Source organism: Cyclopterus lumpus, chromosome 3 (genome assembly GCF_009769545.1).
Source record: "Cyclopterus lumpus isolate fCycLum1 chromosome 3, fCycLum1.pri, whole genome shotgun sequence".
NCBI classification, from domain to species: Eukaryota; Metazoa; Chordata; class Actinopteri; order Perciformes; family Cyclopteridae; genus Cyclopterus; species Cyclopterus lumpus.
In genome coordinates this window covers 4,866,736-4,891,634 of record NC_046968.1, presented here as the reverse complement: position 1 = coordinate 4,891,634, position 24,899 = coordinate 4,866,736, and the positions used below count along the sequence as shown (strand labels likewise).

Below are 24,899 nucleotides of genomic sequence, written 5' to 3'. Positions count from 1 at the left end.
ACCAAAAGGCACAATAATGATTTGCCTACAAATAGACCAATATGGCACAAAGTTATAGTCGACGTCGTGAATTAAAACTGACTGAAATGTAACTGTGGCGAACGCTCTGCTCTGGAAGTGCTGACACACTTTTGCAATTTGTGACACCAAAAGGTGAACATTCAATCCAACACATTTCCACATTGTTTTTTTGTCTTCACTTGTTTCACCGACATTCAAACAAAGTATCTGATTAGCGTTTTACTTTAGATATTATCAAGAGCTATATTGTAATTACAACAACAGGCCGTCGGACACGACTACTGTTTAAACAGGTCTGGCTGACAATGCGGTGCTTGTTTTGCTAGCAAAGTTATTGTGTTATTTCCAATCAACACTTTTTTTGTAGCTTTGAACTTTGATAAAAGAGTCTGGTGATATTTTTCTAAAGACCATAAACCAACAAAGACTTGTATCCTACTAATGTGCAGTGGTTCTCGCATACTGGGACCGGAAAGACTCACTACAACACCAAACGTGCATTAATGCGCGGCTGGAAATAGTCCCCATCAAATACACTATCTATTCAATTCAGTTTATTTTGTACAGCCCAATATCACAAATTTGCCTCAGAGGGCTTTCAAATCTGTACACATACAACATCTACGGCTCATTTGAGTAACATTTGTCAAAAGAACCTACATTGCCAAACAATGACTAGAAATTTAGCTTTTTTTTTTAAAGAATTGAGGTATGAATGCATGTCAAAGTCATGTCTTCCGTTGCATTCAGTGGGATTGGGACCGCAGACCAGGTAGGGATGGACTAACCATTGGCACCATTGGTTTTGGGATTTGTTGACGATAACAAAAAATATATTGGAAGCCATTGATTAGCCAACCCAGCCCAAAGCACCGCAGGGCAAGACGATCGCTTCAGACAGATTCTCTAAACCACTTTATCTGTAACAAAAGTAGGCGCTGTATGAGGTTCTTATCCATGTCAGTCTACACTAGATGGGTTTTTGTAGAAACGGACATCAAAAGGAACAAAGCAACGGGACGGGGGAAGCAGCAAAACCTTATAAGACACCTCCAAAAGATCTGTTTAAGTGTACGCTACATTTAGAAATATTTCCACGCTGTCACACAGCCTTTTCTGACGTTATGCCACCAGACTCCTTGTATAAAAACAGACACGGCTACCTCGCAGAACATGAAGGTTGCTGATACACCGCCACCTCGATCGGTAAATGGTCTGTACTCGTAATGCCCTTCTCTAGTCTCCCGACAACTCAAAGCACTTTAACTCTACGTGTCATCATTCACACCCGTTCACACACTGATGGGAGGAGCTACCATGCAAGGTGCCACTTTACCTTCAGGACCATCCAACGTTCGTACTCATTCACACACCGCGCGGGAACCGCCTGTGGTGGCAAATTGGGGTTAAGTGTCTTGCCCATGGATACATTGACATGGACTAGCGGAGCCAGGGGATCAAACTGATCCTCTGATTGCAGGACGACCCTGTTCTTACCGCTGAGCGGTCAGTTTGTTTGCGCTATTGTGCGACTTCGGCGTTCCACAATGTAAAATGACTGCTCTTGTCAATGGAGTCTGGTGACTTTGAAGAGGGCATAGGTGGATGGAATTGGCTGTTGGACAGCAAGGTAAAGCAGTGACAATATTCTAAATGTATCTATTAAACTGATATTGATTGGTGGCCAACACTTTGAAAAGATATTTTTGTTGTTCCCAAAATGCATCTGGGCGACTAGATGGTTTCAGTTTGTGCCAGCGAATCCTTCAACAAAACAGGGGTTTTCTGCATCATTTGAGATATTATGGATACATTCTTGTCCTTCCAAGAAAAAGCCATTTGCTGCCACATATCTGTATGAGAAATACCCCTACGCCCCCTCGACAGTGAGACCATCCATCACAGTTAACACGAAGCCCCGCATTGATCGAACTGTCCGTTTCACCCCCATTACACTGTGCTGAGTTGAGCGTTTCCACGTGGACCCCATAAGAGTGCACGGTAGCACCGTGTGCCAATAAACCTCATAGAAACGGGTCGCTGTCCAAACTTTTATTTTTCACACACGCGCCTTCATATTCCGGGCATGTTTTTGTCTGCTGGGACAGCTGTTATTCCATGTTTGCGTTGGATTTCTTTTTTTAAAAACACAAACGATCATTATAAAACAAAAATAAAAGTATTATACACAGCATAAATTGCACGAGCTAAAAAGAACAGACTATACTCTTTAGTACCGACTCTTGAAGTGAGCCTAGCACCACCGTCACGAGTGGAAACGGGCGATTTGATACAACACATGTCGGATTTTTAAATATGGATGCACCGTTTATTTGAAATAAGCGCCCTCTGTACGCCGGCTTCCCTTTTGATCATTCCTTTTGTCAACATGCCCTAAAAGCCAACGAGTCTGCCGCCCTACAATCAATCAACTTTGCTCTGGTCAACTTCCAACCTTTGAGACTAGAACCGTCCCCCCGGCCTAAAGACGCTACATTTTTTGATCGGACAGGTAAAATTACACTCACTCATATGAGAGAAACACAAATAATAATTATAATAACAATTAATAACATTTGCCGCTTTAACTTGGCATTAACGGAAACATGCATAAAAAAATAAAATAAACTGATAAATATTAAAATCATATTCAGGCGATACATGCCCTTAGGCATCGGTGAGTTTGCACGTGTAACTCCTGAACTAGGCTACAGCCTCAGGCGTCGCGGTTAAATACATTAAACATTACAGTAGCAATAAAAGAGCTGCCTTATGGTCAAAATATGTGAATTTGATTTTTTGTTTCCATTTCTGGTGAGGGATTGTATGGTTTCTTTTTGTGAGGTATGAACTTGTTCCTGTGTGTTGGGAAACAAACTTGGGTTTGGGCCTGTCTCTTGAAATCAAAGTCACTTTCCTACGGACACATTGTGTGCGTCTCTTTAAATGGCAACGGATATGACGCAAACTGATTTTTTTGGATCCTTTCAAAAAGGATACAGAAGATAATTGAACTATTTCCCTCAACACCTGCTCAAGGTGCTTTGCGTTGGGACAGCAGCCTCGCACCATGAACACCGGCCGGACCAGAAGACATTCTGAAACTAGACTAAAGAACCGTAGATGTGAAATGTTTACGCCTCGACATCCATCGCAAACCATCTTGAGGTAAAACTAAAACAAAAAAAGATACACTTTAGTGAGCAGCAGCTCACTGTGAGATTGCAGTGTTGCCAGTGTTAATATAAAGAGGGCGGGGCATGGGATGGGGGGGGGGGCAGGTCTCACTCTGCTGTTTGTGCTTCTGCTTGTTGCTGCTGCTGCTGCTCCTTGTTGAGGATGATGCTGATTATGTCCCCCTCGTGCTCCTTCATGTGCTCCATCAGCCTCTCTTTGCTGGTGGACTCGAAGCCACAGATGCAACAGCAGAACAAGAGCACGCAGTATTCCATGCCGGGGCCCAGTGCGGCATGGCCGGTGCGCGACTGGCTCTGGGGCTGTGGGGGCTCCTTCCCCTGGGAGCTTGGGGACCCGCCGGGCCAGTGTGCGTGGTCCGTGAGCATGGCCGCCGAGCTGTCTGCCGCTATGCCGGGTGTCGTTGTCGCCAGTGGCTCCACTGAGGCCTGTGATTTGTCCTTTGAGGGCGGAGCCACAGCAGGGGGCTCTGCCACCGACTCCAGCACCGCTGACAACTTCTGAGGAGCTCTGAGGGAAAATAATGCCAACAAGAATACAGAGGGAGCTAGAGTCAAATGTCGGGGTAGTAGTGGCACACTGACCATGTCAAACTGCCTCAGCACTACTTGTTGTTGGACGTGCTCACTTGCCCCCTACCCGATGCAGAGTGTATTTGTGAGATAGCTGTGTCACGCTATATCCTTCTCTTAAACACAGACTAATGAGCACAGTTAGGAACAAACTCATGTTTACGTACAATCTTTGCAATTAGCTGAATGTCATATTTTCCTCAGAAAGCCATACACTGGAAAAAACAACTGCCAGCCAATGTTTAACGGTTTAGTATCAATTTGTATCAAAAAGACAGTTAAAAGAAGGAAAGACATATTTTCTTCATCTACTATAGCTTGCTATGCGGGGGAAAGTGGAGCTGATGGGGTGTAGGGGGGCCAGAGGGGTTGGTGCCTGGCTGCCAAGTTCATTAATGGAACTGCTTTGAGGGTTCTCTGTACAATTCACAGCATTAGTTCTGAGAATATAGTTCATATCCAAGCAATGTTGGTAGTCTAACAGAAGATTCCTCGAATCGATATCTAATTGGATTCAGGAAATCAATGTATTGTGTAAGGGTGCCAGTAATGGTGTTTGCATGTTTTAGCTACTTAAAGCTAAATGTCTGACTTTTTTTTTTTATCCTGCTAGTGCCGTTCCAACGAAATCCAACGATTTGCATTCATTAAAAAGGGCACACAAATGAAGTTATATTTAATGACCAGTACAACCGACATAACATACTGTATTTAAAGCTGCACTCGGGCAACTCTTAACACTGCAGGCTACAAATGGTGGCATTTACAGTTTGGGCTTTCACTTGAAGAAAAATCACAACATTTAAGAATACATATTGCAGCTTTAGCTGTAATCAAGCCTTAAAGCCCCTACGATATGAAAGTGCTCATTATAAGTGTTTTCCAGGACCCACAGTGTGCTGCTAGTGACTATACTGTGGGTATGGGCAAATACAGAAATGAGACCCGAAAGAACTGGACGTGGGTTCAGGCATTTACCGGCTGCTCTGGGAGATGGCCTCGTTAATGGCTTTGTTGACTTGCTCGTAGTTGTAATTCTGGTCTCCGGCGTGCTTCCACATGTGGGATTTGAGGGATGGGGGATGACTGCACACATAGCCACACAGAGAGCACCTAGGAGAAGAACAAAGGGGGAGAGTATGAGCACCAGAGTGAGTGGATTTAATATGTGTGCTGGCCTTCGCCGTGCCCGTCTCCTACTTCCTATCGAGTGGAATTGTCCTGACCCTGAACTCCGCAGGGTACACTGGGCTTGAGAGATGGGCACCAAGAGTGGAGCGAGGACAAAGGATTGAGAGTTTCAGAGACGGGGAGAAATAGTTTAGCTTAGCCTTCTGCTAACCTCCTCAGCTATCACAGCTGCTGCGTAGCGGGCTGAACTATTAAGAGGCTACGGGGCTAGCTTGCTAACTAGATAGAAAATTATCTGAAATGAGTTGCCAGTTGTCTGGCGTTAACAATGTGCTCTCCTACACTGTGACAACTGCGTGTGGGTGAAGCATTAAGTTATTAAACTTAACTCATTCAGCGACTGGCTAGTTAGCGAGCTACCTTGCTAATTCCACCATGCTTTCACACGACGGAAACTGAGCAGCAGCTTTGGGTCTACGATCCATCTGCTTCTGGAGGAGGGCAGACAGGAGCTCTGGAGTCAACAGAGCTAAATAGCCAGCTCTGGGAAATAGACAAGCTAGCTAGCTAACTAGCCGTCCATCCTCCCTGTGAAGTGGTCTGCCGGGCTCATACTGTACCGCTGGTTAGGTTTAACTAAAACCTGCAGTCCCTCCCATAGAAATGGGTGACTGTACATGTTGTGAGACACTAGTTCTACGTCAACTACAAAAGAAAACAAGCCAATGAAACTCGCTGGAAGCTTCAAAACCGTCAAGAGAAATATTTGGCTTCACCCACAAAAATACGTCATCACGTTTTTGAGAAAAAGGGGATCCAATCATTTACTCTGTCAAACCAGTGTCAATAGAGACTAGACATGAACAAAAAAAAGGTAACAACGCTTCACTGGTTCATTGCTTTCGACCAACTTGAACCAAGCTACAGGTGCAAAAGTGAGCTTCAATTTAGATCCTTTTTTTAAATGAGTCGCTCTGAAGTTCCCCTACTACATACTAGTGCAGTACTGAGTAGCTTAAGGGTGGTATGACCCGGAACGAGCATTCACTGAAGTGGAAATTAGCCGTCAGTGCCTTGTCCCAGGATGAGGACATTTAACATAATGAGAACAAAGTACTCAACCCCATTCACTTTCTCCAACCCTCCAATCACTAACTGTGCAATCAGAGGCCCATTTCTCAGCATTCCAGGTTGTTGGCACCAAGAGTGACACAAATGTGGCCCCACATCGGCTTCTTTTGGCCAGGCGCAGCTCTTCGTTCTCACCTTTGGAGGTCCAGCAGCCTCTCCGTATCATTTCTCTTTGGGAGGGATTCGCGTTTGATCATTCTTCCTCACCTGTACTGCTCCAGCAGCTGCACGGCCTGGTGCTCCTGCGGGTGCCGCCTCATGTGGCTCTTTAAACTGTTCATGTTGGTGGTGGCAAAATCACAGCTACAGCACCTGGCAAGAGGGAGAGAAATGGATTGGCGAGAGGTAACGGAAACGCGGAGGTAGAGCGTCTTTGTTTAACACACTGCCGCCTTCGGAGGTCATTGCTTTGCTTGTTTGCACTTGTAGCCTGGAGGGAGACGGGGGGATTTACAGCAAAATGGAGAGGAAATTGCCACTTTAGGAAAACAACAAAATCACCACATGTTCTACTTTGTTGCACTTTGGATGATGAAACCGACTTTTGTTAGCAGCTCGGAGGCAAATACTGTACGAGGACAGCAGACAACAGGCAACTCGCGGCCACTTGCCATGCGTTAAAATAAAGTCAGACAAAACAAAGTGTTGCCCTTGATCATGTGAGGTTTAATGGGTCCAGAAGATTAAAAAGATGGATTTGACCCACCAAGAAAACTTTGCAGTGCATTACTTCAATATTATAATTGGTAAGATCCATTTTGTTTCGACTAAAGTGCCAATTGCTTGGCCGGTATTGCTTCTTGCAGGGAAGTGACCCACATAGCCTTTATATCCACATTTCTAATGATTGTTTACAAATCTAAAATATGGTCTACTTATGGCAAATCATTATGTGAGGTATTGGGTCGAAAACATTGCGTACTTTCTTGATATCACCGTTTATCCCCTCGGTCTTTCACTCGGAAAAGCCTTTTCATCGAAGTAAGATGTTATATATGTTATTTTTGCAAAACACATGTGGCACAGAAAATCCAATATAGTATATTTCCATTTTTTTAAGATGACCTTTAGGAACTCTTAAATGAGTCAACCATGAATAACTCACTGGGGGTAAAAACATGAGGTCACACAGGCCAAACTCCCTTTTGTGACTCACCAACGAGAACTTGAGGTTGCTCAGCTGCACAAATCAAGGGGATAGAAAAAATCCAGCAGTTTGAAAAATCCACACTGTGAATTCTGGTGGTGGGTCTTTGATGTTGAGGCATTGGAGTTTTTCTTCCGTTGGTCCTACATTTTTTGGGTTGATGGACTCCATCAAATACAGGCCAATATTAAATGAAAACCTAACAGCCTCTGCCATGAAGCTCAAAAAGCGCTGTGGTTGGGCCTTGCAGCAAGACAACGATACGAAGCACACCTAAAAAGTCAATCATCTCAAAAATGGTTCATGGGCCGAAGAGCCATCACAGTCCTCCGACCTGACCCCCCCCCCCGTGGTAAGTCTGTGTGTTGAGCTGAAGACAGGAGTCCATAAGCACCGACCTCACAACCTGAAGAGCTGGTTTTAATAAAACGTTTGTCTCATGATCAGAATGTAATGATTCTTTCCATTGGGTTACTTCGAATAAAAAGTTAGGTCTTTGTAACATTACAAAGGAGAAAAATAACTGTCTAAATGCAATGTGCTGTCTGCAAACCGCCGACTATGGAGCGGCGAAGGTGCCGACTTCCAGCTCTAATATGAGGCCGTTTACACCCAGACTGGGTGGAGAACATCCGCCCCCTTCATTATCCGTCTGCAATGCAATTAAAGTCGGTAGTCAGAGCTTCGTTTTCAAACATATTGTGCCGAGCCCAAAAACCACAAAAACAGTCCGCTAACACCTCCGCACCGACAGATTTGACATTTCCGGTCAGATGTGAACGCAATCTTCTGCATAATGGTTTCAATAACAACTCCAAAGCTAAATTGTGGACACCACAGCAACGGCGCCTGCACAATTAACTAGGTATCAATGTCCTTCATCCGGGAGACTTTATTCAGCCATTTACTTCATCGCATAAGTTTAAACGTTCTCTTGTTTTCACCCACTTTATATCTGGATATTTCCAAACTCTTCTTTTAATACCACTGGCTTACAGGACGGATTACCCTTCTGGTTAGAAACAGCAATTAGACGCCACCTGACCTTATCAAAGCAGAGAGGAATCTTGTTGTGTGCGTGTAGTGCGTGTAGTGTTGGATGCACATTTGACATTAGAGCACAGGTGACACTGTTAAGGAAGCTGACGGATACACCAGTCTGTGTTCACACCTCAGGCAACTCCGTGTTAACACTAACAAAAGGTGTGTGTGTGTGTGTGTGTGTGTGTGTGTGTGTGGGGGGGGGGGGGGGGGGGGGGTTGTGGGGCTACACAGTGAACACACAACTACATAAAGCTCCTTGCTGGTCTGAACATCACCGGGCATGTACTGCCATCTAGTGGTCCTTTCTGACAGCTCAGGCCCCTTTATGTTTTAATGAAGCCAGCACATGAAAGGTGAGGCTCATTATCTGGCAACTACTCCTTGGTTGCCTCCCTCTGTATGAAAATGTTACCAGACATCTGAAAATGCAGCGTCCACCGACCATCAACAAGGAACAAGCACTCGAAAACATATCGTGTCAACATTTTTTTCCTCCCAAGTTTTGCTTCTAATATGTAGGAATAAAGGAGAGCAGATCTCTGGATCTGGCGTCCTTTTTAAGGCGACGCGCTGTGTGCAGGATAATTAAACACAAAAGTCTACAAAGTTTACATCCAATTTGCAACAGGGTGATACATATGCAATCAGTCTGCAAAAGATATGCAATCAGTCTCCAGATTGGGCTCTACTTCATTATAATGTCATTAAAGCTGAATGTCAGATGTAATTTTTGCAACTATCATTAACATATTTTATAACTATAACACAGTATGACTGAAATAACAAATTATGTTTTCTGTGGAAAACTAACAAAATCCCCAACTTTTAAAGTCGGTAAGTATGGTAGTAAAGTATTAAATCAACAGCACATGCAGCCCAACATTTATTATTAAAAAGATTAAAATGGGAATGAATGCTATTTGCAAAGTGTCATGTGTGACATTCAGGGTGACTTTTGTTAAAGCCATGTTTACTTTGATTATATTAAAAGACTAGCGCCAACAAGAGTTGGGTCAGAACTAGTTTGATTTTGTACAAACTGTCTGAAACCGCATTTGTCAACATGACACGTTCTGAAAAAAAAGAAGAAAAAAAGAAGCCGATATCAGCATTGATGGGAACGGATCTGTCACGACTAAAACGCCACGCCCACTTTGCTGCACGCCACGAGGGAGAAGAAACGCAAACGTAACTTCAAGATTTAGTTATCAAAACAAATATAAAATATCTACACGAGTAGCTCCTAGTTGCTGCAAGAAAACAAGTAGTAAGAAAAAATAGTAATATAATAAGGAAAAGTCAGTCCCCAGCATCTGTGGACCCGTCATTAGTTCATCAGTGAGTACTTGCATTTAGATGATAGTGGTGCACTTAAACATTTGTTTTTTTACAACTCACCGATAAGGCTTGTCGGAGTTATGAATCCGACGGTGGTTCCTCACCCCGACATACGTAGAGCTGGTGTAGTCGCACACGTCGCACTTGTACATCTTCTGCAAGCCACATTCTGTAACGGAGCACAAGCGACACTGACTACACTCCTCCTAAAAAACACTGGACACGAATCCCAGGGCGGCGGCACGGAGGGGAGAGATCCAACGAGCTAGCCGTCACCGCCCCATCGCAACACACAAGGAGATCACAAAAACACGCCCTCACCTTCGTCCGTCACCCGCTCCGCTTCCTCCACCATGGACGCGGTTTCAGTGACGGGCGTGAGGGCCACCGTGTCCCCGTTGAAGCTGTGCCGCTCCCTTTCATGACTTCTTAGCTGACTCTAAGTAAAGAGAAAACACACACACACACACACACACATACACTCTATCAGATCGCTACACAAAAGAAATGAAAGTACATGCAGCTAACATTCAAATTGGATTTCTTTTTTGCATTGATCTATAAAGCAACAAGCTAAATGCAGCCGTATGAGTCTGCTCTGTTTATACGAGGCAAACTAAACAAATTGAAACTGTGTTTGGGTAATGGTTCAGGACCTTTATTTAAAAAGGGGGGGGGGGGGGGTCACGTGTAGCCTTGGTGTAACAGAAACTCCATTTAAAAAGGCACAGTAGATGTGTGTTCTCATGAAAAGCATGGCACAGCGGAGAATAATCTTGAATTGCCTTCCTTCACTGACTTGAATCGTTACATTATTTTATTTGAAGTTCGGTCTCCTGATGGTGAACATGGAGTGAACCATCGTGAAGCAGAATTAGGCTGGAAGTAGCTGTCAGTATGTAAAAGCAGCCTTTTACCCCATGTCACAACTTTTGTACTTTCTCAGATGTTATCTTAATTATTGATTTATTGGCTACGTCACAGCCAGGTTTGTCAAGACATGAAACAATGATGGTTAATGTGTTGTTAGACTGGAAAAGTAACGAGAAAAACTATCGAACACCGTCCTAGGCAAATTCACAGGTTTGGGTTTTATAGTTGTAGACAACTGGGCCAGTTTTCTCTAGGTTTACAGCTTCAGGGGGACCGACCTACCGACAGACACAAACACTTAAAGGAAACATGGTGTTAATTTATTTTAATGACAACCACAAAGTGTGCACGTTTTGTCGCTGTAGTGTATTTTTCAGGGCTTTTGAAGGAACATTTCCAGAGCCTCTCGATATGGGAAGGCAGAAACATCTGGCCCATTTATTGAGATCCACAACAGGCTGCAAGATGGTCTCCTTGCAGCCTGTTGCGGATGTTTGTCTTGACCTGCAAATACATGAACTGTTAGGCTTTAAAGGCGATAGTTGATAGCTTAACATAGTGATAGCTTAAAGGAGCAAATCCCATTGTGAAAAGTATGTGTTACTCTGTTCATGGTGGAGAAGTTTACACTGCTGACCGGGACTGCTTGGAAACTGTTAAACGGTGGTACGAGTGAGCCCGACTGTCAGTGTTGCATTTACTGGGGAATAAATAAACAACGTCCCTCTGAAAAGCATTATAATATACAATTTAAAATGTTGAGTGTTGACGTGTCCTCACCTTGTAGTGGAAGGCGTTAGGGCACTGCTTGCACTGGTACATCCTGGTCTTACAGTGGTGGATCATGTGGGTCTCCAGGTCCTTGCTGTCCGAGGAGATGTGTTCGCAGATGGGACACTGGTACGGCTGCCTCTGCCTGTGCACCCGCAGGTGCTGTTTGATGTAGCCCTTGTTGCCGCTGCTGTAGCGGCACAGGCGACAGCGGTACGGACGCTCGATTCCGGGGATGTAGTCTATGAGGCCGCCGCCGCCATCTGCGTCGGACGCGACCAGCCCGTCCATTCCCGGGATGCCGCACATATAGCCCCCGGCGCCGTTCGCCGCAACCACAGCCCCGTTTTGGAACTGCGCATTGTCCTGAAGCTCTTTTAAGATGTCCTCATCTGAGGCGTTCTGGTCCGAGCGCTCTCGGAGCCTCTCGATGACGGTTAGCAGCGACAGGCTGATGCCGGCTTTGGTGGCGGGGCCCTCCTCGTCCCCCTCCCCCAGACACAGGGACCCCAAATCTTCCTCTCTGCCCTCGCCGTGGAGCTCCAGGTCCAGCAGAGCGGCTGTTGTCTCTGTGTCGGATACCCTCTGCCCAGCCTCTACGAGTCTCTGGCATGAGCTGGGGCTCTGTGCCTGGGCTGTGATGGTCTTCAGACTTACCTTGGTGCTGGAGGGGGGGAGCTCGGAGGTCCTCATGGGCATAGCGACCAGGACCTCGGCCGCCAGAGAGTGCAGGCGGAGGGACTCCGAATGTGTCCGTGTTCGACCGGCCGGGGGAATATTCTCATCCCGTGGAGAGCCGGTAACCACAGAGGGCTCAATGTCGACCGCCTCAGTCTCACCCTCTGCAGCTCTGGCGCGGGCCCGCTCTTCTACCTCTTCGGCACCCCCTAAGTTCTTGTCCCTGTCCACGTCCGGGCCGAGATGCATCGGGTTTGTCGCCATAACCGCATCCTCGGCTGAAGGGAGCCGCTCCACGATCACGTTGATGTGGCCGGCGCCGTTGGGGCCACTGTTGATGATCTTCTGAGCCGACGACAGTAAGCTGTCCGTTATCGATGTACCGTGATGGGGACTGTCGGTCTCCACCTCGGACTCTGCCTCCGTCGTCACCTGCACCTCTATCACGGGCTCCTCCGAGGTCAGGTCCTTGATGGGGTACTCCTCCTCCTCCATCTTTAGTCTTCCGCTGAGATCAGAAACCGGACGACTCGGCGCGTCGCGTTTGCTCTCGGCAGCCATCGGCACGCAGAGCTGGAGCTTGAAAGCGGTGGGCAACTTCTGTAGGCTTTTCTCTTGAAGGACCGGGGACAGAACGACTAGATCCTCCCGGGTCGTCGCCGGCGCATTGGCTGCGGTCGGTGCCTCTCTCCTCGCGGCGGACCCGTCCTCGTCCTCGAAGATGGGGTAGGAGCAGTCGACCAGGCCGGCGTGCTTCCAGGCGTGGGTCTTGAGCATCCGCTGCTGGCTGCACACGTAGCTGCAGATCAGGCAGCGGTACAAGCCATACTCCTCGTAGCTGTACCACTTCTTCTTCTGCGGCAGCTCCCTGGAACCGTCCAACGAGCTTCCGATCGCCTCGGTTGCCACGCTGCCTACGCTGCTCCAGTCGCCGTCCTGAGTTTCCAAAACCTCCTCCTTAACAGTGTCGATGTGCAGCCGGACGTGGGCCTCCAGCTGTCCCTGGTCCCTGGATGTGAAGCGGCACTCGGAGCACATGAGGATGAGGTCGCTGTGCTGCTCGTTGTGCTGCTTCAGGTGCTCTTTGAGCAGAGGCAGCGTTTGGGAGAGAAAGGGACACAGGCTGCACTGATAGCACGTTACTGTCCGCTTGTGGACGCCGCTGTCGGAGTCGCCAGCCACGGAGGCGAGGCTGTTGTTGTTGCCGTCACCAGGCACGGGCAGGGAAAGAGCCGCGCAGCCGCCGTCCAACTGCACCTCCTCCTCTGCGCTCGGCTGCCCCTTACAGCCCCTCTTCATTTTCCTAAAGGGGGAGCCACCTCTGCTCCCCCTCATCCCTTCCTCCTCAACTCCTCCCCCCGCAGAGGGGGCTCTCTTCTGTCCCGCCAAGGTACAGCGACGCTGGGGCCGCTTCTCCACGATTTTGCTGAGCTTCTCGATCACCTGGATGAGCGAGTCCGCGGCCTGCTTCTGCTGGAAACCCTGGGAGGTGCCGCCCTCGCCGTCTTGCCGGGTTCGGCTTTGAGAGAGGGATCCCAGCGCTGACGGAGTGGAGGAGGAGGGGGCGGGGGAGTGTGTGATGAGTACCGCTACATTGCTGACCTCCTCCATGACCTGGCAGACAGCAGGGAAGAAGGGGGAGAAACTGGTTGGTGCTATGTGGTACATCAGATATGAACAAGCGTGGTCCCTTACTATTACTTTATTTATATATATAAGATTTTTAAATACAATATCGAAATGTTCCTCCAACGTTATATCCATGTCAGGCGGACACTTAAACTCACACAAACAATATATTTGTTTCAATGTAGAATAACATATTGCTAATAATATATTATTGCCAACACAGATTATCCGTCGACAGTTTCTATAATTATTTTCTTTCCTGCACGTATTTATTCTGCTTTTGAAACACTAAAAAAGAAAAAGGGATAAACGAGGAGTGGACCGTGTGGCTGTTCGACAAATAATCTTATAATCAAAACTGTCAGTACTCTTTTGTCCACTTACAAATTAACTGAATAATCAAGTACAATGTATTTAGATAGTCAATATCACGCCTCTCTAGAAGCGTTAAAAAAGGTAGTTTGCTACTCAAAGGTCTGCGTTAACTTACTGTGTTGTACAATTAATAAATAAAAAAACATTAATAAACGTCAAAACGTTGCCATTTATGATTAATATTTAAAAAGATGCAGAGTAATGGTGGCTTTTGGAAAGACTTTCATGATATATATTGAATATTCTTTATCACTGTAAATATAAGTAAAGTGCCCTGCAGCCTGACTTAACATCGGGTTAGATAAGTCGAACATCACAATATTTTTGTATTTGTGCCTCGAAATTAATAGTGCAATAATACTGTAGGATTGCAGATTGGTGCTGTATGTAAACAGCTGATTTTTTTGGTACCATTACTCATCAGTAATGTGGTCATAACTTTTCTGTAATGCACCCTTTACAAGCAGAAGACAACACGAATGCCCTTTTCGGATATCCCTGTATCCTAAATCGAAGACTATATCGGGCCTCATATCGCAATATCGATGTCATATTGATCGATTGTTTGTTTGTCACTTCTGCACCACAGTATCTACTGAGGGGATCGATTGTTTGTGTACAAAGGAGAATCAAAGGGGGTGGAGCAGCCCCCCCCAAAAAAAGAAATCCCAATGCCAGGTGCGATAACTCAACTCATTCGAGATTAGCCCCGTCAAACTTCCCCACGTGCATCTGTTTACAAACGGAGCGAGAGGGAAACGCATATCCTGAAACTTTCCTCTTTCCGACCTCATATCGCCTCTCTTCCTCTTCTTTCCTCCTACTTCCGCTTATGTGCATGGCCACATCAAAGCAGCGGGACACACACATATGTACCCGCACGTACAAGAATGATGAGCTTGATTTCCGAGTTATGTGTGAGGGGGGGGCGATTGACACCGGACCCGAGAACAAACTGCCGTAATGGCCTTTCTTCCATCGGCGATGGAAAGCTGCCAAACGGGCCACTTCGCCAGCCAGCGGTGTAAAAAGCCCGACCCAGTGCTCAGCGGGGCCTCTTTACCCCCCACATGTGCTTCTAACCAGTATCAGGCGATGAGCACCTGTTATGTCGGGGTCTTAAAATATTTCATCCACTTTTTCTCCCCTGGAAGACGACACGTCAGACAGCCACCGGTGAGCCACGTTTACCAAAGCTACCGCTAACTTTAGTTGTCGTTAGCTGCGGCGGCTGCGACATTAAAAGAGACGTTCACTTGACGGGAAGAACCCCGGACTTTTGTAATATTAGAGGCAGCACTGTTAGCTTCACAGCCTGCTGCAGGCTATTAAATCACGAACAAACACACACGAGTCTGGCACAGCGCGAGCGGTTATCCTCACACGACTGTGCAAGGACGTTTTAATGGTCATGTCGGTTAATGTGTGACGGAGGAGCGCGTGGCTGCCATTTGAATGAAGACGTACTCACTGACACGGAAAAGCTCGACGCTCTTTGTCCTCAACACATAAAAACGGGTTTATTTTATTCGTTAACCATAAAAAAAAGTGGCCTCTCTCTCTCCCCCACATTGCAAAATGGCGAGGATGGAATATCAGTCACGTGACCTGGACTTTGGGTCAGGTGACCGAAGCGGACCGATGATTGACGGGTTTGCCCGATGCTGCCTTCAGGTGCTGCTCGTAATAAACGTTGTGTTTCGACCCGGCCACGTCGGCGCTTTGAGGGATTTGAATGACATTTTCTTAATACGTTGACCAATATCGCCATTCCAAACAAACATTATTATTAAAAATAATGTACAAAGTTGATGTTCTAAATTATTTACACAATTTCAAACATTCGGACAGCAGAAAAGGGTACAGTTTATATTTATTCTCAAAAGTAATGCAGCTTTTAATGGGAATCAGCCAAACTGACTCACATGAGGACAGTCTTAAGGGCAACCCCTTAAGCTAAATGTCTACGCTTTAGATACGTTTAATGATTCAAACAAGCTAGTAATAAAAAAAGGCTATAATGTATAAATATCTCTGACATGAAAAAAATATAAAGATCAAGTAAGGGAATAAAAATAGGAAAATACAAAGCTATGGTAAATGAAATTTCAAGGAAGGACATACATAAGTAACTATGCACACTTTTGTAGTGTTTACAACCTAATTTAAGGGCCAGAAAAAAAAAAAAACATGCAGAGGAGATCCTTTCAGTGACTCTAGAGCTGAATAACATCACTTTAGTTCACACACTTGAACTGAAACCGCCAACAATTATGATAGATAAGACTTCAATATATTAATATTAAGTACTAAAGTAATATTATATAAAATATGGCGATAAATTAAGCCAATTAAATGTGTCCATCATTCACACACACACACACACACACACACACACACACACACATATATATATATATATATATATATATATATATATATATATATATATATATATATATATATATATATATATGTGTGTGAATAGTTTGGCTTCGGAGGAATACTGACTGCTTCTCTAAAAGATTTGTTAGCTTAATCTATATTACATTTCCTCTACAACACTAAAATATGACACAGAAACTACAAATTAAGAAACTAAAGTTGTTACAACTCTCTGTCTTATCTTTTGTTCTCCTACAGTGAAGCATGAGTGAGAAGAACGTTGACATTTGGGAAGCAGAGCACTTTTTTTTGTCTCAAAATGAAAATAACATTATTGTAATTACACCTCATTATGTATTTCCCTGCGTGCAGATTACAGTAATACACAAGAAGGCAAAGAGGAAGCAGAGACATGTTTCTCATTTAACTAACGTATGATCATTAACCATGGTCTTGTACACATTAACCACCACAGGCTCAATGGTCAGGCCACGTATTTCCACCATATCCAGACTGGAACAATGAAGGAATTCAACAACATGTTAAAAAATCTCTGCTGGTGATATTTGTTGAAGACTGTGCACAGGTGTGTGATAAAGGAGGCATACAATTAATTATTCATATGAAAGAGATGCAATATTACAGCAATCATTTACCAGTGTAGTGCAGTAGTGAAGTTATTAATTTTAATCAATGTTACAGCTGATATAAAGAAGTGTTTTCATGCTCTGGTACATTTTTTCAATGTTTGGCTATTTCGCTTCCATGTATCCTTTCAGATAGTGGAGAGGAACACGTCCATAATGCAGATGGAAGGTATTTATTGTAATACTTTGTTTATTTGCATCTGTAGATTTTTCCTAATTTCAACAAAATGTGTCTTTAGATAATGCCTCATTTGCATATTAAACACAATATTTCAGAAAACTTTGATGTCAGTAACCAACTGCAGAAGTTTCATGGTGAAATGTGTTTTATTATTTTACCTTATTCACCTGCAGTGTCTTTACAATGTCATAATTTTAAAGGCCGTTTTCTATAAATGAGTTTTTTCTCAGACTCTGATCCATAATTGTGTGTGTGCTTGTGTGCATATGTGCGTGCGTGCATGTGGTGTGTTCGTTCAATGAGGTCCAAAGATTTCATATTCCACCCCACTTCTACATGACAATACAATACCAACCCTGTATGTATGAGGATATTTGGCATTGTGTCTCTTCTCTTGCTTATGGTCATTACCGTCTAACTCACTTCATATTCAGTTTGGCTTTCTTCTTTTTTTTTTTGGGAGGATGACTCTTATTCACCCTTTTCTGGTTTATAAGGTAAATCATTATCATCTAAATCCCGTCTAGCATAAAGGAGAAATAGCTAAAGGGCCTTAAAGGGCCAGTGTGCGTGATTTGGCGACATCTAGCGGCGAGGTAGTAGACTGCCGCCACCTGAAACTACTCCCGGGGTGCCGAAGCATATAAACGGCTCATTGTAATGTAAGATGTTCCGTTATTTTCAACCAATTATACAGTAAAGAAAACACATTAATATTATACTCAACGTCTGCCAACAGATCCTCCTAAGTCCTGCACAATGTTATTTTAGGAAGAGAAGGAAGAACATGAAAACTAATGCTTCTGTAAGGGGGAAATTGAAAAAGGCTCGAGCACAATCAATACGTCTATGCGGATGTTTCTGCATGTGTGGATTCCATAAATAAAATGTGAAAGGTGACTATCAAATGCTCCATGAGAGGCAGATCAGCTGGAGATAGAGTTCTCCTAACGGACGTTTTAGTTGTCCACTCGGGATGATGTCGTGGTTGTTCTGTCAAAGACGGGCCGGAGGATGATGTAAGCTGATATGTGTCGAAATCAAGCCAAGATCCAACATCTCTAAATTGCCCGACAGAGCTTTATGATTCATAGCTTGTTGTTTGTGAAAATTGTGAAATGTACAGAAAAAAAAACAATGCAGATGTTAGAGAGAGAGAGAGAGAGAAAGACTTTAAAGAACACAATCTCTGAATACCACACACACACACACACACACACACACACACACACACACACACACACACACACACACACACACACACACACACAATGTAGTTCAGGCCCAAAGGGAGGTAAAACAAGCCATTGCTGAACATGACATCTTTCACTGTCGCCTGTGTCCATTCATACGTGCTTCTCATGAACTGTAATCCCTTCCACCTTCTATTACCCGGCTGCCTCTCCGTCAAAGGCACAGCCAGGCTGCTCTCTAATCTGAAGTGACAGCACATATACTCTCACTCACACATTACAGCGTTGCCTCGGGCAACGGAGCCGGCTCCTTTTCAAAAATGTTGGAGCCAGGTTATTTCAATTGAAGTATTAAAGTAATACTTCAGTTTAAGCTATTATTTCAGGGTTTATTATTATTATTATTTTTTTCTCTAGGAGTAGGGATTGATTGAATGGGAATGAAGGAGAAAGTGAGAGAGAGTGAGTGAGGGGACCCCCCCCCCCACACACACGCACACACACACACACACACACACACACACACACACACACACACACACACACACAGAGATGTGGAGTAGCAGAGGGAGAAGCAAACGGGATTTCAACTGTATCTCACGGTCTTCTTCAGCTGACGTGAGTATTTGCCATGCTGAGGTCACATGACTGAACTCCATCCCCTGAAGAAGACCATGAAAAGCGGAGTAAAAGCTATGGACCTTGAGTTTGTTTCTCTTTTTTTTTAATTTACATTTTTTTTAACTTTTACTTGTTAATAATTCATTGAATTCCAATGGTTCTCCAGAGATGTGTGGACGTCCATAAAGTCGGAGGTATCCTGTAATAGTCCCTTGTGTGGATAAAGCACCCAAAAAAAAAATGTTTTTCCCATAATGCAACTCAATAATGTTTTCATTAGAACCCCCTTGACCCCGTCCCTCCCTCTGCATTCAAGCTCCATGCCTCCATTACTGTCGAGCCCTTCTGAGGTCATCCTGAACGACATCATCAGGGTTTCTTGACTTCACAAAGCTCGGGACACACACGTGTTTATTCTCAGCGAAGTATTATACTGTGAATGTGAAGACAAAAATGAAACGGATGAATCTCCTCAGTGGCTCCATACAGAACGTATAAAGGCCTCTCGTAAATACCATCGTGGATGCTGCCGACTGTTAGATCGATCTGCCATATCTCGAAGATTTCTCCACAGCGTTAAATGTTCACGACTAGATCAGCATCAGTCCAAGTTACACATGAAACACAGAAAAAACTCTATTGAAATGATCAGAAGTAGAAAATCTGTGTCCGCCGCGTATGACACCACGATGGACGGTAGGAAGCCGATTGAGAGACTGTGTCCCTGGGCCTTGTCCCAATTAAAATGGAAAGAAGACTTTTCCCTCAACTGTTGCCAACATTTGGGAGCTCAGACTTCCTCCTCTCCTCAGCTGCAGCAGTATTACAGCGTGGAGCTCCTTCGTGCCATTCCAAAGATCACCACAGGGTGGCAGTAGTGACCTTCTGGTCGGTGACAGAGGCCCAGACAGACACACACACACACACGCACACACACGCACACACACACGCACACACACACACACAGAGATAGAGAATTTGAACTGAACCAAATTGTTATTGAGGGTTTTTATATCAAAGCTGATAACACTAATATTAGTGTATATTTTTTGCCCCTTTATTAATATCAATCATCTGTTTGGAATATTAACCTTGAGCGATGGTGTCCTTTGTCAACATTACTTTCTTTCCTTAAAATACCGGGGAAACCTATTTGAGATGCATTTCGCTGAAGGAAATGGACAGTCATGAAATTTAGAGAAGAGAAAAATTAGATCAGTTATTAGATTTGATGGTCACGTACAATTGTTGTTGTGCAGAGATAAAGAAAAGGAGAAATTAAAAAATAAAGGAAAGAAGAAAAAGTAAATGTTACAAGAAAGGACGAGGAAAATGTGTTGAAAAAGGGGAGAAAGTGTGTGTGAAGAGAGAGGTCAGCCTGTGGATTTTGTTCTTCTCTTATATTATGTGATGATGGACTGAGGGCTCAGAGGAGGGAGAGAACGAGGGAGAGAGAAGGAGGAGTGTATGAAGAGAAAGAGAAAGAGTTGGGTATTATTTTTTTGGCAAATTGATGCGATCCATCTGAGCCATGTGACTCCTGCAGCACACTCCCCGAGTGACCAGCGTCATGCCACACCCAAGGGCAACTGGAATTGCATTGTGGCCCCCCCCACACACCCCCACACTTCTTTTCTTTTTTTTTCAGGCAATAAGAGACGATGTATGTCCTCCATTTTGCCATGAGAGTGAGCAAACAAAACGGCAGCCTGTAGTTATATGTATCGCAGTCCTTCTCCCCCCACCCCTCCTTTAATATAAATATATACAAATATATATATATATATATATATATATATATATATATATATATATATATATATATACATATATATATATATATTTAAATATATACATATATAAATATATATAGTTATATGTATCACAGTCCTTCTCCCCCCCACCCCTCCTTTAATATAAATATACATATATATATATATATATATATATACATACGTATACATATATAAATATATATATATATATGTATATATATGTATGTATATATATATATGTATATATATGTATGTATATATATGTATATATATATATACATATATATTCAGCTAACCCTCTGAGAGGCGGACCATGTGGCTGGCTTTCTTCTCCCCGGCCGTTTCCCTTTTGGAGTCGCTGCTTTATTCTGCTCGCTGATCCGATTCTCCTTCCTCTCCGGTGTGATTTCACTCCCCGGTGCACGGGCCAATCTCCCAGCCTCGGTTCGACCCGGAGAAAGAAAAATAGTGTGACCTCTGCACCAGAAGCACACCGGCACCAAGAGCAGCAGCAGCAACACGGCATAGTAACACTAGCACGTGAGGAGGGGGGGAATATTGCTTCTTGATGATCTATCTGGGGCACATCAAAAATATGAATCATGTTGTTAGGGAGGGACTGGTGGAGAGCGCTGGGTTTGCAAAAGTGTGTGTGTGTGTGTGTGTGTTGTTAACGGTGGTGCTCCCATTTTAATTGAGCGGTGTTCACTACTTTTATAGGTAATGTAGCAATAAACCAAATAAAATAAACATTAATTCAGGAACAATTAACTTTTTGTGTGTGTTTAACATCCTGATGTATCGCATTCGTCTCTGAGCCAAAGAGCTCCACGGGTGTCCAAAAACTATTAAAATCACATCACTGCTGCTGGAAATACTCACGTGAGTATGGAGCCAAATCCAGACCAATAGTTTTGATCATTTTTTTTCAAATGATCAAAACTGTTGTCCTGGATTTGGCTCCATAAGTGAGCACTAAACATGTGTTAATCCACTCATGAAAATAGTCCCCAAACAAACGCACGCACAAACGAACAAAACAAGTGTCCAGCTTTTTTTTGTGGAAATTACTGAGCCTTTAATAAAAAAATTAATAGATTTGTCTACACTTTTAAAGATTGATGTCTTGATGGGGAATCAAGGGTCCTGGGGCTGAGAGCCACAGGCAGGGGTTGGGGGAGTCAGGAAGAAGGCTATCAGTGTGTTTTTCACAATAAAAGAAGAATAACATCTTCGTTGTTCTTTAAATCAACCAGAGACTAAACAATACGTATACCTGACTATGATCAAATTACGTTTGTCAACATGGTTACCAGTATCAGACTTCTTGTCCCTCATTTAAAATCAGAAAATGACATAAAAAGCAAAATAACGCACGGAATGGGGAGAAAGTGTAACAATGGCATCAAAAGCTGAAGTTGGATTCCCAAAATAAAACAAAATCGTCATCTTTACTTCCCGTTTGAGGAGTTTGGTTGGCGGTAAGCCTGCGTGTCCATGAAAGAAAAGAGAGAAGAAGTTGAAAGTGAGTACAGGAAACAAAACAAAGACTCCACCTTTCAGAGTTACTTGACTAAACAGTAACTCGATCCAGAGTCCTCCGTCCCTGGCTCGCCTCCAGAACAAATGCAACATCACCCCGAGGTGCTGTCCGCTGTCGGCGAGGAGGAGCGGGGCCGAAAGACGCCCTCCTCCCGGGGAAATGGAGGCGAGGCACATCTATTTATCGTCTCCCCTCTCTGGCTTCGAAATTCAAATCTGACGTTTTTCAGACGAGAAGAGGAGAAAAAGAGTCAGAGGCTGGAGCGACGTTAGCAACATTACGGCGCCTGTTTTCCCTTCAGCGGGGGAAATTAATGACTTATTGATCAAGAGAGCGGGTGAATAAAATGAAGCGAATTAATAAATAAGTGAACAGGTAGCGGAGAGCGGGGCCATATGTGGGCTACTGGTTCACATTTGCAAACATCATGGTTGGCAGATTCCATTTGTTTTCCATTCCATTACGACCAAAACAGGGCCCTGTACGCACTCAAGAGTTCATTTGTTAAAATGGGATACTTTTAAAAGGAAATCTGATGACAGCTCTTATACAAAGCCCTCCATGCTTACATGTTCCCACACTTTTGAAATATCCTGCAGTACCGGTATTCAAATCCATGTTTAAAGGGGCAATTAAAAAAAACTTTTAACGATGGCTTGTTTTGAATTATACGAACAGTTAAATGGCAATAATTCCTTTTAATAAACGCTCCCGTCGCTGGAAAGTTACACGCCGATTGGAGCCTCCCCTTAAAACTTGCAAAGTACATATCATCAGGGCTTGGTCCGGGATGGTCCGGCTAATAAACAATTATTCATAACAAATTATTGCCTAATGTATCAAATTAACAACATGCGGCGTGTGAGATTTACGCGCCGCGCTCGCCGCATTTATTACACTTACTTAAAGTATTCAGGGCCACACATTTGGTGTTAAACACGTCTTTTTTCTTCTTCTTTGTGTGTGCGTGCGTGTGTTTTATTGACGGCGCTTTATAGCGGGATACGTGAGATTAACAGTGTGAAGTGTGTTTTTGTTTGCTTGATTTATGGACGCCGTAAAGTCATGTTTATTGGGCTGGCGCAAATAATTAAATGGTGGAGTTTTTTAAGTGCAATATTCACCTAATGTAAAAAAAAAAGGAACGGGAGGAAATATTACCTCGTAAAGTCGGAGTTATCTCGAAAGTCAAGGAGTCAAAATATTTACATCGATAAATCCGTCCTCAACACCTCGTAGCTAACGGGGGGGGGGGGGGGGGGGGGGGGGAAGGGGAGGGGTTGGCGACGGGCCGAGATGGATGTTGGCGGGAGAGACGCTGCGGTTGTTTTTCACCACTTCTAATTGTCTTTTTACCCTCCAGTATGTAGAGTTTAGGACAAAGAGGAGGAAAAAGTTACCAGACTGCACAAACACACACACACACACACACACACACACACACACACACAAAACCCTGATTCAATATGTTTCATTCAGCAGAGCAACACATAACCTCTAACGCACACACACACACACACACACACACACACACACACACACACACACGCACACACACACACAGACACACAGACACACACGCGTGCACAGAGGCACACAGTCAAAGACACATTTCAGCCATCTAGGTCAAAAGCAGCAAAGACTGAACCAGAGTCAGATTGATTCCTTAAGATATTCATAGTAATCTTAACATTCCTGCTTGTTGGGTAATAAGACACTTTATCATCACATGCGGTGACAAGGTGCATTAGTCTTGACCTGCCACAGGGGCGGAAAATAAGGAAGAAGAAGAAGAAGAAGAAGAAAAAAAAGACACAAAAACGGATGCAGTTTGATCCCCATAACAACCGGCTTATTGATTCTAACACGACGGGGGCCGATGCTGCTCCTGGAGCGAGGAAGGTGACGAGGAAGAAGAGGCAGAAGAGTCCCCAAAAGAAAAAAGGGGGGACAGCTCTGTTTGTATGTGTTTGCCTCTTGTTTGTCTTTGTTGTCCTCTCTCTCTCTCTCTCTCTCTCGTTCTCTCTCCCAGAGGAAGTTAAATGTCCGCTTTGCAGAAATCCAATAGACGTTCAGACGCACTCGGCAGCCGAACCAGAACTAACGTTTTATATTTTATTTTATTGTATCTTTAGAACTTAAATGAACACAGAGAAAGTGTTTAGGGGCCCGACTGACACCGAGATCGCCCCGGCGTCCCCCCAGGGGACTGACAGTTCATGACGGGTCTGGGCGGTCCTCCACAGTGAAGTGTGGAGAGAAAATGAAACTTTAACTCTTTTGGCTGAAGCAGATTGTTATCTTATGACACCATTTAAAAATATACTAATATACCAAAAATATTAACACGTCAGATGATGCAGACATCACACCGACATGACAATAGAACTGGGATCAGGGCTCCGGGTGGGGGCCAGACGAGATCGTGCAAATATTCTCATTTTCTATAATATCTGCATACGGCGACTTCCCCTTACAGAAAGATGGCGGTTAGGGTGGAACACCAGGTCCTCGATGGGACAAGCTGCGTCTCAGCATTCTTCCTTCCTGCATGGAGTCTGAGCCTCTGGACCCAACCCTTTGAGTTTGTCCTTCTGTTAACTTAATATGAATTAATACATTCTAAAAGAAAAAAAAACGTGTATGTGT

At 44.2% G+C, this 24,899-nt stretch overlaps 1 protein-coding gene across 2 annotated transcripts; it reads right to left on the bottom strand.

The window, feature by feature from the left end:
- Positions 1–719: 719 nt before the first annotated feature.
- On the bottom strand, positions 720–15,485 carry znf507 (zinc finger protein 507). 2 transcript variants are annotated; one of them, XM_034562401.1, is made up of 7 exons: positions 15,373–15,485; positions 11,233–13,515; positions 9,901–10,018; positions 9,640–9,748; positions 6,258–6,362; positions 4,767–4,901; positions 720–3,726 (listed from the first exon to the last, which is right to left on the bottom strand). In XM_034562401.1, exons 2-7 carry the CDS (start codon positions 13,510–13,512, stop codon positions 3,306–3,308), a joined length of 3,168 nt encoding a protein of 1,055 aa, XP_034418292.1. In that variant the 5' UTR covers positions 13,513–13,515; positions 15,373–15,485; the 3' UTR covers positions 720–3,305. The 2 variants fall into 2 exon arrangements, with proteins under 2 accessions (XP_034418292.1, XP_034418283.1); XM_034562392.1 differs by having other exon boundaries at positions 15,377–15,485.
- Positions 15,486–24,899: the final 9,414 nt, after the last annotated feature.

Bases quoted from the DNA above. Each gene is read 5' to 3' on its own strand.
- znf507 (XM_034562401.1), bottom strand. From the start codon at position 13,512: ATGGAGGAGGTCAGCAATGTAGCGGTACTCATCACACACTCCCCCGCC. The intron at 9,749-9,900 runs GTGAGGGCGTGT...GCTCCGTTACAG, and splicing joins GGAGCGGGTGACGGACGAAG to AATGTGGCTTGCAGAAGATG. The intron at 4,902-6,257 runs GTGAGGAAGAAT...TTCTTCTCCTAG, and splicing joins CAGCTGCTGGAGCAGTACAG to GTGCTCTCTGTGTGGCTATG.